The 16,120-nt window shown below is 34.6% G+C and overlaps 1 protein-coding gene and 1 pseudogene across 1 annotated transcript; both read right to left on the bottom strand.

Moving 5' to 3' along the window:
* Positions 1-2,050: 2,050 nt before the first annotated feature.
* LOC139858772 (serine/threonine-protein kinase TIO-like) lies at positions 2,051-12,339 on the bottom strand (annotated as a pseudogene).
* On the bottom strand, positions 11,799-13,120 carry LOC139859222 (receptor-like protein kinase HERK 1). The gene is made up of 2 exons (XM_071848017.1): positions 12,203-13,120; positions 11,799-11,876 (listed from the first exon to the last, which is right to left on the bottom strand). The coding sequence occupies exons 1-2, from the start codon at positions 13,118-13,120 to the stop codon at positions 11,799-11,801; spliced, it is 996 nt and encodes a 331-aa protein (XP_071704118.1).
* Positions 13,121-16,120: the final 3,000 nt, after the last annotated feature.

Genomic DNA, 16,120 nt, shown 5'->3' with positions numbered 1-16,120 from the left:
GGCCATATCAACGCCGAACCAGACAATAATTCTCCTCGAGTGCATTAAATGCACGGTCATTGTCATCGGTTACCATATTTTGTAAGATCACACATGTTAACATAATTCTTCTAATTTTGCGAATATAATATGGTCTTGCCGGTTGTTGAATAATTTGCCATCGACCTTGTAGTATTCCAAATGCGCGTTCAATATCTTTTCTTGCCGATTTTTGATATTTTTTGAATTTTGAGTTTTTTGGATTGATCAGATTTATGAACGACTTCACTAATATTGATCATTCCGGGTAAATTCCATCCGCCAAATAATAACCCTTGTTAAACGCACACCTTTTAATCGAAATATAAGTTTGATTGTTGTGTTTGAAGGAAATAAAGTGGTGTATTGTTTGAAAAAATATAAGTTTTATGTGTATATATACAGTGAATATAAAAATAGATAGATTAAATGTAAAAGAAATAAAGTTGCAACGTTCAATTTTCTGACCGTTACAATCGTCCTCGGTCATGCATGAAAATGAAAGAAACAAGGCGAATGGGCAGGACGGTAGCACGGCAGTTGGTAGGGCAACTTGATGTCATCGACGCCTTGCAGGGTGGTGGTCACATAGGCTGCAACACGGAAGCATCGAGATACAATACAATATACTCATACATTTTATTTACTAACTCCCACAATATACTCATACATTTTATTTACAAATTGACTTTATTTACTAACTCCCACAAGAAATCAACATACATTTTATTCTTATATATATATATATATATATATATATATATATATATATATATAGGGGCATGATCAATGGGGAACTAACCAAGCGGGGGGAAGCAATTTTTTTTTTCGTTTTTTTTTTTGAATTTTTTTTTCAGGCATCAAGATCACACGAAAATATGAACATTTAGAAAAGACACTTCGTGATGAATGATATTATTTAGGCGGGAAAACGATCGACAAAAATAACATTCAAGATAATATTGTTCGTGAAGAATGTTAACGTTTTTTTTTCTTCATGTTTTGTGAGGGATGACTTTCTCTACTTTTGAGAGTGTTTCACTCTGGGTGGAGAAATGACTTGTCTTTATTCTCGAATATGGGAAGGATTGTCTACATCTCACCTCCCCCATACACCACTCATGTGGTATTGGGTTTTGTTGTTGTTGTTGTTGTTGTTGTTTTTCATGTTTTGTGAAGTAAAATTTAGCCCGATTTAGGGTTTAGGGTTTGGTATTTTGGGTTTATTTCATAAACCCAAAACACCAAACCCAAAACCCTAAATCGTTCGTGTTAAAAACTCGATCTAAATCCTAAATCTAAACCCTAAACCCTAAATTTCTAAACCCTAATATCTAAAACCTCAACATACGCTTGAAAAACACGGTAATTGTTATATATTAGTTCTTCGAGCGTTTTCCTGCCAAAATAAAAACATTTATCACAAAGTGTCTTTATTAAATGTTCATATTTTCATCCAATCTATAATGTTCGTGAACAAAGTTTTTTCAAAAAACGAAGAAAAAAAAGATTTTGCTTCCCCCGATTGGTTTCTTCCCTCTTGATCCTACCACTATATATATATATATATATATATATATATATATATATATATATATATATATATATATATATATATATATATATATGATTACATATAATATATGATATAAATATAAGTAAGAATAAACAAACAATTTATTTTTGGAAGAGTGCTACGGCGAACGTGAACAACGGAAGTCAACAATTGTAATTATATATATATATATATATATATATATATATATATATATATATGGGCAAGATCAATGGGGAAGTAACCAATCAGGGGGAAACGGGAGGAAGCAAAAAAAAATTCGTTTTTTGAAAAAACTTTGTTCACGAACATTATAGATTGGATGAAAATAAGAACATTTAGAAAAGACACTTCGTGATGAATGTTATTATTTTGGCGAGAAAACGATCGACAAAAATAACATTCAAGATAATATTGTTCGTGAAGAATGTTAACGTTTTTTCTTCTTCATGTTTTGTGAAGTAAAATTTAGCCCGATTTAGAGTTTAGGGTTTAGGATTTAAAGTATTAAATGGAAGTTGTACATCATATGAGAAGTTTCAAGTTTCAGTGGCTCTGTTAAAAATGGGAGTTGCGTAGCTTGAAATGTCTTCGTCGGGTGACTCACGTAGTTGTCCAATAGTTAGGTACACATCTGATGAACGGATGAACTGTCTACAAGGTTGATGTTTACACATTGTAGCTAATGCGTGAAGAGTGCGATGTAGAGGTGACTCTTTGATGTCATCAATCATGTTTGGGTCGAGTGCAACAACAGAGTAATCTGCAACCACCTTAAACAAAGCCTGCAGGGACCCACCATGTAAAAGACATACATGTCAAACTAGATAGTCAAAAGTTGTACTACTTGAAGTTTATGTATCAGATATATTTAAATGAAAGATGATAGTGTATATATAGTTACTACCTCCATTGCTCCTTTAGAAATCATATCTTCACTAAGTTTATCTGAGTGGTAAGAAAGACTGTAAAGACAAAAAGCAACATTCCTCTTCGTTATGTTGGAAGTCTCTGCTGAAATCAGCAGTTTTCCAAGTTGATGTATGCACATCCTCAGGTGTTCATAGAAAAGATCACTATTGTGTGTTATACTGGAAATCTATACAATAAACAATGTCATGGAAGTGCTTATTCAGTGTATATAATTAAATATATATATTGTTGCAGAATAACTAGTTGAAAACACAAAGGCATCTTACAGCAAACACAGCCATTCTCTGGGCGTAGTTGTCCTTATCGAATAACAGATCAACCAACAGGCTAATGATGTTGTATTTCGCCTATAATATAAATAGCATCATGTGATGAAGAAATTAAAAAAAAAAAAAAAAAAAAAAAAACACACATGCACGATCAGTGGTGTTTGCCAGATATAGAGAATGATCACTATGGTTGGATTTTGTCAGCAAATAACGATTAGTGCTTACGAACAAGCTATAAAAGTAGGAGCTATGCTTGCACATTTCTCCTATAGCCCTGCACGTCCAGGCACGTACATCTGGATCTTCATGTGTAAGGAAAGCTTTCAACTGTTGTAAGATATCTGCTCCGTTTATTAGCTTATAAAACTCCTGCGTCCAAATGCTTGTTCAATAACGCATAATAATGATGATATTATCATTGCTTTTAACATGGCTATACCTATTTCTACTTCTATTTCTACAAAATTCACGATACCAGACAACTTGGAATTGCAATATATTGAATTTCATTTATAATAAAACTTAAGAAGACCTTCAAGTAGTGATTGAATTCCTTAAAATTATTAATTAAGGTTACTGTTGAAAAGTAATAACTAGCTTATAAAAAAATAAGATTTGGTTCGAAATGTTATTTATGGGTTTTGTACTCTTACATTTTCTCTAACACAGAGTTCTAACTTTTCCGGCAGACACGTCTTTAATTTGTAGAGGATGACTTACACCGGTAGAATGTCATCGGAGAAGTAGACGGATGAGCTTTTATTTGATACAAAATAGATAAATTATATAGTTCACTCATTCAACAAAAGAGTGGGGGATTGTGGAACCCAGACTGCGAGTGAGTAATTTGAACGGAGTGGAAATTTGAAAGTCACCTTAAGTCAATCTTTTAGGGAACTAAATTATTTTATTTAAAAATTTATGTTATCACATGATGTGTAAACATGGTTAAGCAAAGCCTATACTAATATAGAAGAAGAAAGTACTGACCTTGTCCATTGAAGCTAATTTTGAAACAAAGACCAGAAGTTTTAACTTGACATCAGTTGGTGATGAATCATCAAGTAGCCTTTTCATTAAAATCGGATTCAAGAGTCCTTTCCCAACAAGTTCAACAACCAGTGACCGATGATCTACCATTATGAATAGAAGGTCAAGAGGTTCTTCAGTATCCTTTAACTCCAAATGTTCCAAACACTTGATTATTTGCCCAGGAAGTCCTACCTAAAGATTTAATAGCATTAATTATTTGCAAAATTTGTGAAACAGAGATTGCAAAACTTGAGAAACACGAATAGCTAAAGGCCCACCCCAATATAATCTGAAACATAACAAAACCACACACCCATGCATCCCTGAAGATTTAGAAGCATTAATTATATCCGAAATTTGTGAAAGAGATCATGCAAAACTTGGAACACCTGCAATTTTTCTTTGCATGTGGGCTTTTTTGAAGATGTAATAATTACAACTCAACTATCTAGTACCCGGCCTAATTATTTTCAAACAAGTATGATAAAACTATAGAGAAAATGTATATAAATACATATACACACCTCTAAAAGGATTTGAATATAATTGTCCATGCTTGCTTTTATTTCTATAACCATATCTTTCATACTTTGAGTCTCCATGTCTCGAAGTTCACTACTTACCTAAGAAGCATCAAATGGAAACCTCAAAAGATAAAATACAAAATTAACCGCATCTTTGACTCCACTTTTCCCTCCACCAGGTCCAACCCAATACCGTAAAAGCTTAAGATGGACATCAGATATTAAATCACACAAAATTTTTACATTTTCACTTGTAAGCAACACCTGGCGATAAACTGAACTGCCTCCTTTAAGACACCATCTTAATAAACTAACTGTCCACAAAATTCCAAGAGGTGACAGTCCAATTTCATGTAAATGTTGCTGCTTGTTTCCTAACAAATTAATAAGACTTTGAGAGATATCACAGCTACCCAAGTCCTGAATAGCTAAAGTCCCACCCCAAAGTAATCTGAAATGCAACAAAACCACGCACCCATCCCTGATCCCGTGCCAGTATGAGAGCATAACTTTACCACCTTGAGCGCCTATGGTTGTTGGCATCTTGAGATAATCACAAAGTGTGGCACTCGGTGGGATCAAAGGTACGACTATTTCACGAATTGATGTTGCAACGGGCTCATTATTTTCAAGGGAGCACATGTATCCAAGTGCCAGCATAGCGGACACAGAATGGGAACGAAAATACTGTATTCCATCACACAAAGAGTAATGGTGGGCTAGATCAGATAGGCGTGAAAGTTGAGTTTCACGTGACGATGTAAGCATAATAACTGCAGTATTTCCTCCTTGCGAATCGTCTATGGAATGTGCAACTGAGGCTATTAAAAGGCACGAATGGAGAACCAAGTCATTTGGATCAGATACTTTTGATACTTTTTTCTGGCTGTTTGTGTCTTGTTGTTGAGGATCTCTATCGAATGAAGCACAAAGATTTATTATTGAAAAAACTTCTGAAATGATTGTATTTTCACCACCTCCACCAACCACTGATGAACATGAACTAGAGAGACCACATTTTTATACAGGCAACACCTTAAGATTATCTGAAAATAGATATTATACCACTCCTCAGGTAAGGTAATGCATGATCAACTACTTATTAGTGAGTTGGTTTGGATACATTTTTATACTCTTATCTGGGTCAAAAGAGTACAATAAAATAAAGATCAAAAGGGGTCTAATCGGAATCAGGCAGGTCCGATATTGCCGAGTGCATTACAAATGAAACAACCTCCAAAATCGTATCACTCATGGAAGTAGACCATTATATTTGAAACGGTTGTAGAATTAGCTTTAATCAATTGAAGTATTAGATTACTTTATTTAATATGGTGACGTATCACGTAACACTCAGGATGAGCATGAAGGTTGACAAACAGGGGATCATGATAATGAAGTGGAGTCCAAACAGATGTCGAAAGACTGATTTTCACCAATTTTATAAATAATTTGGGTTATCTCAAAGTAATAAACTTCGCTAAGTAAAATAACCGGTTATGACTTGATGTTTTTCGGGTTAGCCTGACCCATAGTGACATGTACCACAACAATTTCCCATTGTGACCCATTATCCAACTGTTAGGACTTAACTTTACATAGAAAGCCTTAACTATCACCTGAATTACAGACGGCCATGAGGCTTCCAAGCGCTGGCGAAGACAATAGAAGATAGCAACCCTTATAGCTTCGGACCTGAGGAGTTCTTGCGTAACTGTTTCCACTATTTCTTCATAATTTTTATCGATGAATGGTTCACATTCATCTCCTAAAATGTTAACTTGATCCAAAGAGTTGGAATACATTGAACTTAATGGAAATACAGGTTCATTTTCTTTTGTAGATTGAATCTCAAAAGCATGCATCAGTGACCAAATAGTCTCACATGCTTCACAAGCAGCAAGTAACAAATTTGAAGAGCCAGACATGAGACTTTTACCACAAGTCGCTACACATGAAAGCAAATCATCTATGACACATGATGCTTTAGCATGATCCAACATCTCTATAAGAGTGTTAGTCGCCACCTCGGCATGTTTGGTGTCCTTGGAAGCTTTGAGATGATGTGCTACATTGGATATAATAATTCGAATGCAGGCAACAGATTCATATACAAGTCTCCCCGATGCATCTTCAGCGCAACCAGTAACCTACATATACCAAAGTTCGAGATATATTCCCTAGAAAAGTTATGCATCTATTATAGCACAGGTTGAGATTATAACCTCTTTATAGAGCTCCACTACGGCAACCCAATGCCTGATATATGAATCTCCAACCCCACCTCCATTATTATCCAATAACTTTCTTAAAAGTGAGAAACACTGCAACAAAAAGAGTTTTCTTATAAGTAGCACCATCCAATTAAGAACAAGGCAACATAAAGAAAAATGAAGAGGGTAAAAAAAGAAATAAAATACATAGCAAACCATTGACCTATAAAATAAGGTCATATGTTTCAAAAGAAATACGTTGATTTCTTCACGTTGATTTTGGATTATGAATAATCTCATTATGTAAATGTAATAGTTGATATTTTCTTTTATACAATGTTTGATGGTAACCTAGGAGGCTCTTCATCTTACTGATGAGGAGTATTACTCTTATCTTTTATTTCAATTTTTTTGCCTGAAAATATAAAATAAAGTTCTTTAATAACAACCAAATGCTTTTTGTAATCTTGTTAACAAACATGACAGTTTCGTTGGAGAAAAAGAAATGTTATTCAACTTCTGCCAATTTACCCAAATTAGGTCTACTAGTTATTGAGTCGACAGCAAGCAAATCGGTGGCTTGACTGACTCTTAGAGCCTAAACTAAATTTCAGGCAAGATTTAAAACCCATGGAAATTTGATTTTACCATTTTCATGGCGCCTCAATTATTATTTTTTTTTAAATTTTTTCCTACTTATTGGTCGGAGGTCCACTCGGAAGCAATCTCTATATCCGTCGAATAGAGGGAGGGATGACTATCTCTACTTTTGAGAGTGTTTTCACTCTGGGTGGAGAAATGACTTTTTTTTATTCTCGGATAGGGGAAGGATTGTCTACATCTCACCTCCTCATACACCACTCATCTGATATTGGGTTTTGTTGTTGTCGTTGTTGTTGTAGGTCTATTAATTTGGGTTGTATTTTATCTCAAACCGGACAACAAAAAGTTTAGCCAAAAGATATACCGAAAGTTGTCTAAAATGTATTTCTGATATAAAGTAGTTTTAAGTTTTAATGCGGTAGCCAGCTAGCCTTGCATTAGTCAACAAAAAAAGTAGCATACCTTAATCAGCAAGTCATCTAGCAAATGTAACTGCCCTCTATTGTAATCTGACTTTTTCATTCGAAGAATGTTGACAGTAATACCCATGTGTTCCCAAAATATCTCATCTGCCACCCCTTTAGAATCACATGCACCAGTAGCAACTAAGTTTGTAACAACACTCAGCTCGGACTGGTTTGACGTTGAAACACCGTCATCCCTGTTGTCATAAAACCTCATAAGATAACAACACATTACAGAACACACAAATTCAAGAAACCAAGGTCGGACAATATGTTATATCTTTTACACTAAACAAAATATCAGGAATTTACATATACAGATTACTGAGTGTAATATTTTATTATATATATGTAGACATAGTCTAAACTTTTATTTTTTAGTAGGTAAGCAGTTGTGGTTCGCATATCTGCTTCAACAGTCCCCTGCAACGGACATTCGTTAAAAAATATCATTAAAATTTACTCATATGTGTTGCACACGAGGGTATATCCACCCTTTTATCTTTTTCTTTTTTTTCCTTAAAACAATTTACAAGTCACCCATTTCAATTTGAAGTAGAAATGCATATTCATCATGGGTTTGATTTGCGTAGTGAATCACAATGAAAATACAATTATAAGTGTTGTTTTCGAAGAAACAATCTTAAACCCACCTATAAAGTCAGGGCTCGAAAAAATCATAGTGTTGACTTTTGAGGGTTTCATATTTAAATTTACAAACCCTAACCACCAAAGTAAAACACCTTGTATCATCCTTACTCATTTTCAATTTTCCATTGTCATTTCCATACATCAAAACCCTTATCTTTATCAAACTGCAAGTCCTAGATCATCAAGATTATGTCGCTTTTGTTACTTTATTAGGCCTAAACAAATTTTTTACGAGAATGTCACAGAAAGATAAAGAGATGACCAAAATTCAGGCAAATTGATCAGTATCCAATTTTCTTGAAATGACATCGCCTCTGAGTTCCTCTCATATGTGTTTTCACCGCCGCCAATAGAATCAAGCAACTGTAACGTAACACTGATCATCACTTGAAATAAATAAAAATATTATCTATGTATATTTAGTGACATACTAATATTATTGTTATTACATTAAGATAGTGTAGTGCTAATATCAAAATATACTTTTGTAAAGATTCAACTTGTTTCTGTTTGGATCAATTTTATGTATGTATAAAATGTATAATATGGTTGAGTAAATACCAGTGTCCATAGTGATAAGGACTTTCTTAATGGGATTTGTTGTAAGCTCATCCCTAGGAGAATCTTTTATCCCTTCATAGTTCGCTAGCTTAGGGCCTTTATCCATTTCATCCTGAAATTCAAATTCTAAATTGTTAAGTATGTCGATCTTATGAATTATTGATCTTGACATAATTCCGGTTTCATCTAACATAAAAGATTGACGCCCTTTGAACAAACAATTTGAAATATGGTACAAAAAGATAGGAATTATTCCCATAGTTATTAATATATAGTAAACATGCAGTGAGATTATCATACTCCTTCCAATACGTACTGTAGTCCACTATTATTTCTTTTCTCATTGTTCTAAATTAATTTTTCATTATCAAATAAGAAAAGTAAATTTGAACAAATTTACCTATTGTCAATAGAGGAATATTCAAATGAAACCAACTTTTAAATTGAGATTCAAGGGACCAATCAGAGTGTGATACGTGGCGCGATAATCACAAGTGATTGAAAAAAAAAAAAAATTTAAAAAAAAATTTTTAATTTTTTTTCCCAATTTTTTTTTTCCGAATTTTTTTTTTAATCACATGTGATTGAATTTGACATGCAGTAAATCACATGTGATTCAGCATGCCAATCACATGTGATTCTGCATGTCAAATCCAATCACATGTGATTGAAATTTTTGTTTTTAGTAAAATGAAGTAAGTTTGCGCTAAAACATTTAAACGCCTTTGATCAAAACTTGGTCAAATCACATGCATGATCTAAAATCCATGAAAATTTGATTCTACCATTTTCGTGGCATTTTTTTATATTTATTTATTTATTATTATTATTATTTTTGGCCGGAGGTCCGTTTGGAAGCAATCTCTTTACCCGTCGAACAGAGAGAGGGACGACCTTCTCTACTCTTGGAGTGTTTCACTCGGGGTGGAGAAATGATTTCTCTTTATTCAAGGATAGAGGAAGAATTGTCTACGTCTCACCTCCCCCATACCCCACACATGTGGGATTGGGTTTTGTTGTGTTGTGTTGTTGTTGGTCAAATCACCGAATTAAAGTCTGAAATTTTGAAAATATGATCAATAAACGCTAACAAAATTGATCAAATCACCTAATTAAAGTTTGTTTCCGGTTGAAATTTTTTTTTTGGAAAAAAAAAAAATTTGAACTTTTATTTTTCAATCGCATGTGATTGGATTTGACATGCAGAATCACATGTGATTGTGTTTTACAATCACATGTGATTGGGTTTTACAATCACATGTGATTGGGTTTGACATGCTAAATTTAAAAAAAAAAAATTCAAAAAAAAATTTCTTAAAAAAAGATTTTCGAAAAAAAAATTTATTAAAAAAGAATTTAAAAAAAAAATTAATTTTTTTTTTCAATCACATGTGATTGTCGCGCTCTTATTGGTCCATTGAATTTCAAGCAAATTATTGGATTCATTGTCAATAACCAATACAAAATTTACATAAAGAAAGAAAATATGAAAGTTAATAGATTAAGAGTAAAATTATCATTGTATATACGAGTAACAGAATAATAATGATCGTGTTAATTTATGTAACAATTAAATTTAGACTAATTCTTCTACAAAGACACCCAACTGACCTCATGAGGTTGAAACCCCTCAATGACAAAACAAACCTAGGAATGTAGGTAATCTCTAAACAGAAAAAGCAATAAAACACCGGCTTGGCCTTTCGCCTAATGAAATTTAGAACATCAACAAACGACTCATCTGAGTTGAGCTGTGTGGGTGCAGCAGTGAGATGCAAGAGAAAACTAGATGCCAGAAAAACGAGACTACTTGGAGATAGGACAACCCTTATAGTTGTTGATTTGACAACAGGACTAAATGTCTCTTGAAAATCAATCCCCGGAATTGTGCCGGAATTGTGCCGGAATACGAGTCCCGAATTGTGTCGGGTTTTAACCTAGCTCTGATACCATATAATTCCAGGACAATTGTATTGTGTTATTATATCTCAATCAATAGATTACATCAAATATATATAGGCTAATACAACTTGGAACCTAAGTCAATACTAAACCCTAAAGCACATGGGCTTATATATGTCTAATAAAATCAAACTTCTGATTCCTTTTTCTTTCGATTACAACGTACCAATCATCATTGCTGATCCATACGAATCTTCACCGAGGCACCATTGTTACAATGAACAAGTCACCATCACACAACCGACTAGTTCTTTCTTCTTTTTCATACTAGTCCGCTCTGAGCTTGTTGTAGATTTACATTCTAATTTGGGGTTCTAAGGTTTTGTCGATTTCTCAAGATCACAATTTTTCATCAAGTTGAAAGTGATATGAGTTTACTGATTTGATCTTATTTTCTGAAGGGTTTCATTTGTTTGTTGGTAATTTGATTTTGTGGGAGTAGGTTAAATCGGGGAAAGCTCACAAAAATGTACATCTCACCGTCCGTTATGAAGCTAGGGATGGCACCCGTGACCAACGGGCACGGATCCTTAATACCAGCGACCCGCCTGCCAAATATTTTTTACCAGCGGGTATCCATTTACTCGTCAACGGGTAAATTTTTCTACCCGTACCCGCGACCCGCGGGTACCCGCAATCTCCGAGTAAACCAGCAATTTTACAAAATGTGCACTTTAACTAAGTTTTAGTCACATATACCCACTATCCGCGGTAAACGCGCGAATAATTATGAAAAAATTAAAAAAAATTAAATTATATAATATATAATTAAGTATATGTATTCGGGTAAACAGGATTACCCGCAGGTAGATCAAACGAGCATCACGGATTGACGGGTCGAGTATTACCACGACAGGTATGAAATAATGCGACCCGCCAACTGGTACAAAATTTATACCTGACCTGTGCCCGGGGGTACATTTTTCATAAATACCCGCCCGTCAAGAGCACGGGTACCAGCGGGTCACCGGTACGACATTGTCACAGAAATTACCCGCCAATTTCTCTGAATTTCAATTCCCAAACACTACCGTAACAAACCACCTGTTCCACAACATTGTCACGTCGGCAAAATCTCCTCCGCCACACAACTACACATCACACACATACAACAGACCGTCATACCCACAACACCCATTATCATGTGTCCATAACAAATGGTCTAACTATATTGACTAAGCATATAACAACACATACACATCAGGTTTACTAAAAGTGTATATATTTTAGAAGGGAAACACAAGTTTACAATGAGAGTGCGAGGTATTTGTGAAATTATTAATACTCGGACCACTAGATTATATGGGGATGGTTATGATGACACAACAATTCAATAAAACTCATCCTAGTATTATTCAACATGCAGCTCGTTTTCAAAGCAGTAAACCCACTTAATATTCAGAAAACTTGAACTTACCTGGAATTTCATTGCATCCTTAAGTCTTTGTACCACAGTAGCTATCGCAGGTCGTTCAGGCCGATTAATGAGTAAGCATTCATACGCAATCTTTGAATATGTAAACAAAGAATTTGAGTCAATTTGATTCTTCACACTAGGATCAATTATATCGTCTAGTTTATGTTCTTCGTAGTAGCATCGAGCCAGTTGATCTAGATAACGCTGAATGTTAGGTACATTCATATAGCTCAACCTGCCGCATAAGACTTCAAACAATACTACCCCAAATGAATAAATATCCGACTCTTTAGTCAGAATTCCTGTTCTCCTATACTCCGGATCCAAATAACCATCTGTGCCACACGCATGTGTCACCACGCAACTAACATTTTCATTCGCAAGACCTATTTTGGAAAGTCCTAAATCCGCAATCATAGCTTTCCAGTTGTAACCCAAAAGAATGTTTCCACTTTTAATATCCCTGTGGATGAGACTATGATTTTCTGAAACATGGTTATGTAGATGTTCAAGACCGCTAGCCGCATCGATGCATATATTAATCCTTTGCTTCCATGTGAATGTACATGGCCCACGCAGGTAGGTATCAAGGCTTCCATGTTCAGCATACTCATATATAAGAATTTTTTCATTGCCTTGGTCACAAAAACCAAGAAGGGAGACGATGTTTTGATGTTTATAACGAGACAGCAATTGAATCTCTGTTAAAAACTCCTTAAGACCCTGACCAGATTCTTTAGACATTTTAATATCAAGTCGCTTTACAGCAACCATGGTAAGTTTCCCGGAGAGTAAGAGCTCTCCTTTGTAGACGGGGCCATATCCTCCCTTTCCGATGAATGTTGTGAACTTTTTGGTGGCAGCTTCAATAACCGGGAAGGGCAAACTGAGGTGCTCTGATTCTTTAAGAGACGTCATTTGAAATCATAAAGAGATTCAAATCAAGATTGCAAAGGAGATGATGACTGCCTCTGAATGAAAAGACCAGACTATTTAGATTAGATGTATATATGAAAAGAAAAAGTCAGACTCTATGTCTCTATCTATCTATACAAGAAAATGAAAATTATATGTTATTTCCTCCTTTTAAGTTTTAGTAGACTTTACTAGTTGAAATTGTTTAATCCCAGATAGAGTGTCATCTTGGTAATAAGCTACCTACTTGTTAAACAAGAACATTTCCATTATGACCAAACCTTGAGAGTTGGCCAAAAAATATATAAAAAAATCCATCATTTCGAATTTTAATGTACTAGTGGAAATTGTTTTATCCCAGATGGAGTGTCATCTTGGTACAGTAATAAGCTACCTACTTGTTAAACAAGAACATTTCCATTATGACCAAACCTTGAGAGTTGGCAAAAAATTATATAAAAAAATCCATCATTTCGATTCTTAATGTACTAGTGGAAATTGTTTAATCCCAGATGGAGTGTCATCTTGGTAATAAGCTACCTACTTGTTAAACAAGAACATTTCCATTATGACCAAACCTTGAGAGTTGGCCAAAAATTATATAAAAAAATCCATCATTTCGATTTTTAATGTACTAGTCGAAATTGTTTAACCCCAGATGGAGTGTCATCTTGGTAATAAGCTACCTACTTGTTAAACAATATGTTAGGACTCAATTTATTGATGCAATTTGGTCTTAGAGCATTTTGTAAGAGTGTGGTATGTGACATATAAATACCACACTTGGACTAGAACTCAAGCTTAAGCCTTCATAATTCACCTCACCCTTACACCTTAATACACACACAAACACTCTAAACTTGTAACTAACCTTTCACCTATGTAATCTTGGCACTTGATTGTTCATAATACAGATTCATAACTGCTACTGCTTTGTTATTCATATCAGTCATCACCTTCATCATACCTATACATACATATACATATACGCAAGCTTATATACATATCAATAGATACGAATACTCACACGAACACGAATCCAAGCTAGATTAAAAATAACCTCTACATGTGGTATCAGAGCAGAAGAACAACAGTTCATCGATCCAGAAGCTTGAATTCGTCACTTTAATCTCTGTTCTTCATACTTTGACCGCAGTTGACTTTTTGAGCAAAAAGTTTGATTCATCTGTTTTAGATCAAACTGAAAGCTGTTACAGGTTCTAAATCGTTCACTAAAGCTTCTTCATCCTTCAATATAGGTTAAAAACGTCCAGAAATTCATTGATCACAAGTCAAGGTTTCGGTCAACTTTTGATCTAATCAAATTGGAACGAATTAGGTGTTGTCAGGATCTATAAGTGATCATCGAGTGTTTTTTAGACGATTTCAAACATATTTTGTGAAGGGATTAGTTCCTGAAGAGTTCTAGATCGAAATTTCAGTTTTCATGTTCATCAATGGCACCAAGCTTCTGTTCTTCATAAAATCAGAGGTTTGATTGAGTGTTTGCAATAGAAACTGATCGAAAAGTGTTATAGTAAGTTGTATACGGTTACCTGAATCTAAGTTTTGCAGTTGTAGTCGGAATTTTCATCGGAAAATTCATAAACTCGCTGGAAGTTCACCGGATTCTTCATCAGGTTGAATAACCGTTTTTCATACGTTTGATTAGACCATTGAGTTCACGAGTGATTCAATTGACTACTGAAACGTACGTTTAGCTAAACGGTTGATCAACAATTCATACGAGTGTTTGGAATTAGGGTTCTTGGTCGATCTGTTTTGGGGAAAACGTACAGGAGGAGGAAGACGTACACAGGAAGTAGACGTGCATTTGTGTTAATTGACCCATTGATAACTGATTGATCTTTAGGCCCAACTAGCTGAAATCTTGAATCAAGGCCCATTAGCTCAATTAAAGTCACCTGGTCCAATCAACTAATTTTTTTTTTGAACGGCGATTTTTTTGACATCAGTAGATCATTTTTTTCAACGACCCTCATTATTTGCACGTAACACATACGTTTGGGCGGAAACCCGAACCCGATCGACGGTACCCGGGAACACATCCATTCGGGCAGTGGTTCGGAAGGGGTCCGTGAACGAATCCGGTAAAACCTCCCTATAGGATCAATATATACCCCCATTATTTGTGTTCAATTGGTTTAAAGAAAATCATGTCATCCCTAAGGATCGAACTCATGACCTCTCCCTATCCCATGACACAAAGTACATGGGAATAACCGTTGGGCTATGCCCGCAAGTTGGAATTATTTGTTTTCTTATATAAAATAATAATAATAATAATAATAATAATAATAATAATAATAATAATAATAATAATAATAATAATAATAATAATAATAAACAACAAAGACTTAGACCACTCCCTATGGGAGCATTATCGGTAGTTACCCGTCACCACCCGTTCATTACCCACATAATGCCATAGGCACCAATTCATTATAGACATTAGTTATAGAGCTTTCACCATGGATTTAACAAGTGCCTCTTAATTCATTATAGGCATTAGTGAGGTCTACTAGTACCTTTTTGTAACAAAATACCCCATTCAAGATATGTACAAGCATTAATGCATATTATACAACCTTTTTTTATGAGCATTGTACAAGTATTAATCCATATTGTACAAGCATTCATATATATTTAACCGTATTTGTGTTTATTAATAAAAGTGTTGTTTTAAAAAAAATGTGATTATATGTACAATTGATGACGTGACAGTTAAGAGGAAGATATGTTAGCCATTATAGGCAGTGTGTAGTTATAGGATTTTATGAGTTAGTTATAGGATTTGGGTGTTGATGTGGCGCTGATGTGAAAGGTTAAAAGGTTAAAAGGATAAATAGTTTAGTTACGATAGTGAGTGGCCTTATATTAGTTTGTAAAGCCAAGTCCACGTAGGTTTATAAGTCCACGTAGGTTTATTAATTACATGTGCCATGCCATTTAACTGTTTCATGCCCAAATCATTTTACTAGT

The sequence above is a fragment of the Rutidosis leptorrhynchoides genome, chromosome 7, assembly GCF_046630445.1.
Source record: "Rutidosis leptorrhynchoides isolate AG116_Rl617_1_P2 chromosome 7, CSIRO_AGI_Rlap_v1, whole genome shotgun sequence".
Classification (NCBI taxonomy): domain Eukaryota; kingdom Viridiplantae; phylum Streptophyta; class Magnoliopsida; order Asterales; family Asteraceae; genus Rutidosis; species Rutidosis leptorrhynchoides.
Note: the sequence above shows the minus strand (reverse complement) of the source record. Positions and strands in the feature narration are given on the sequence as shown.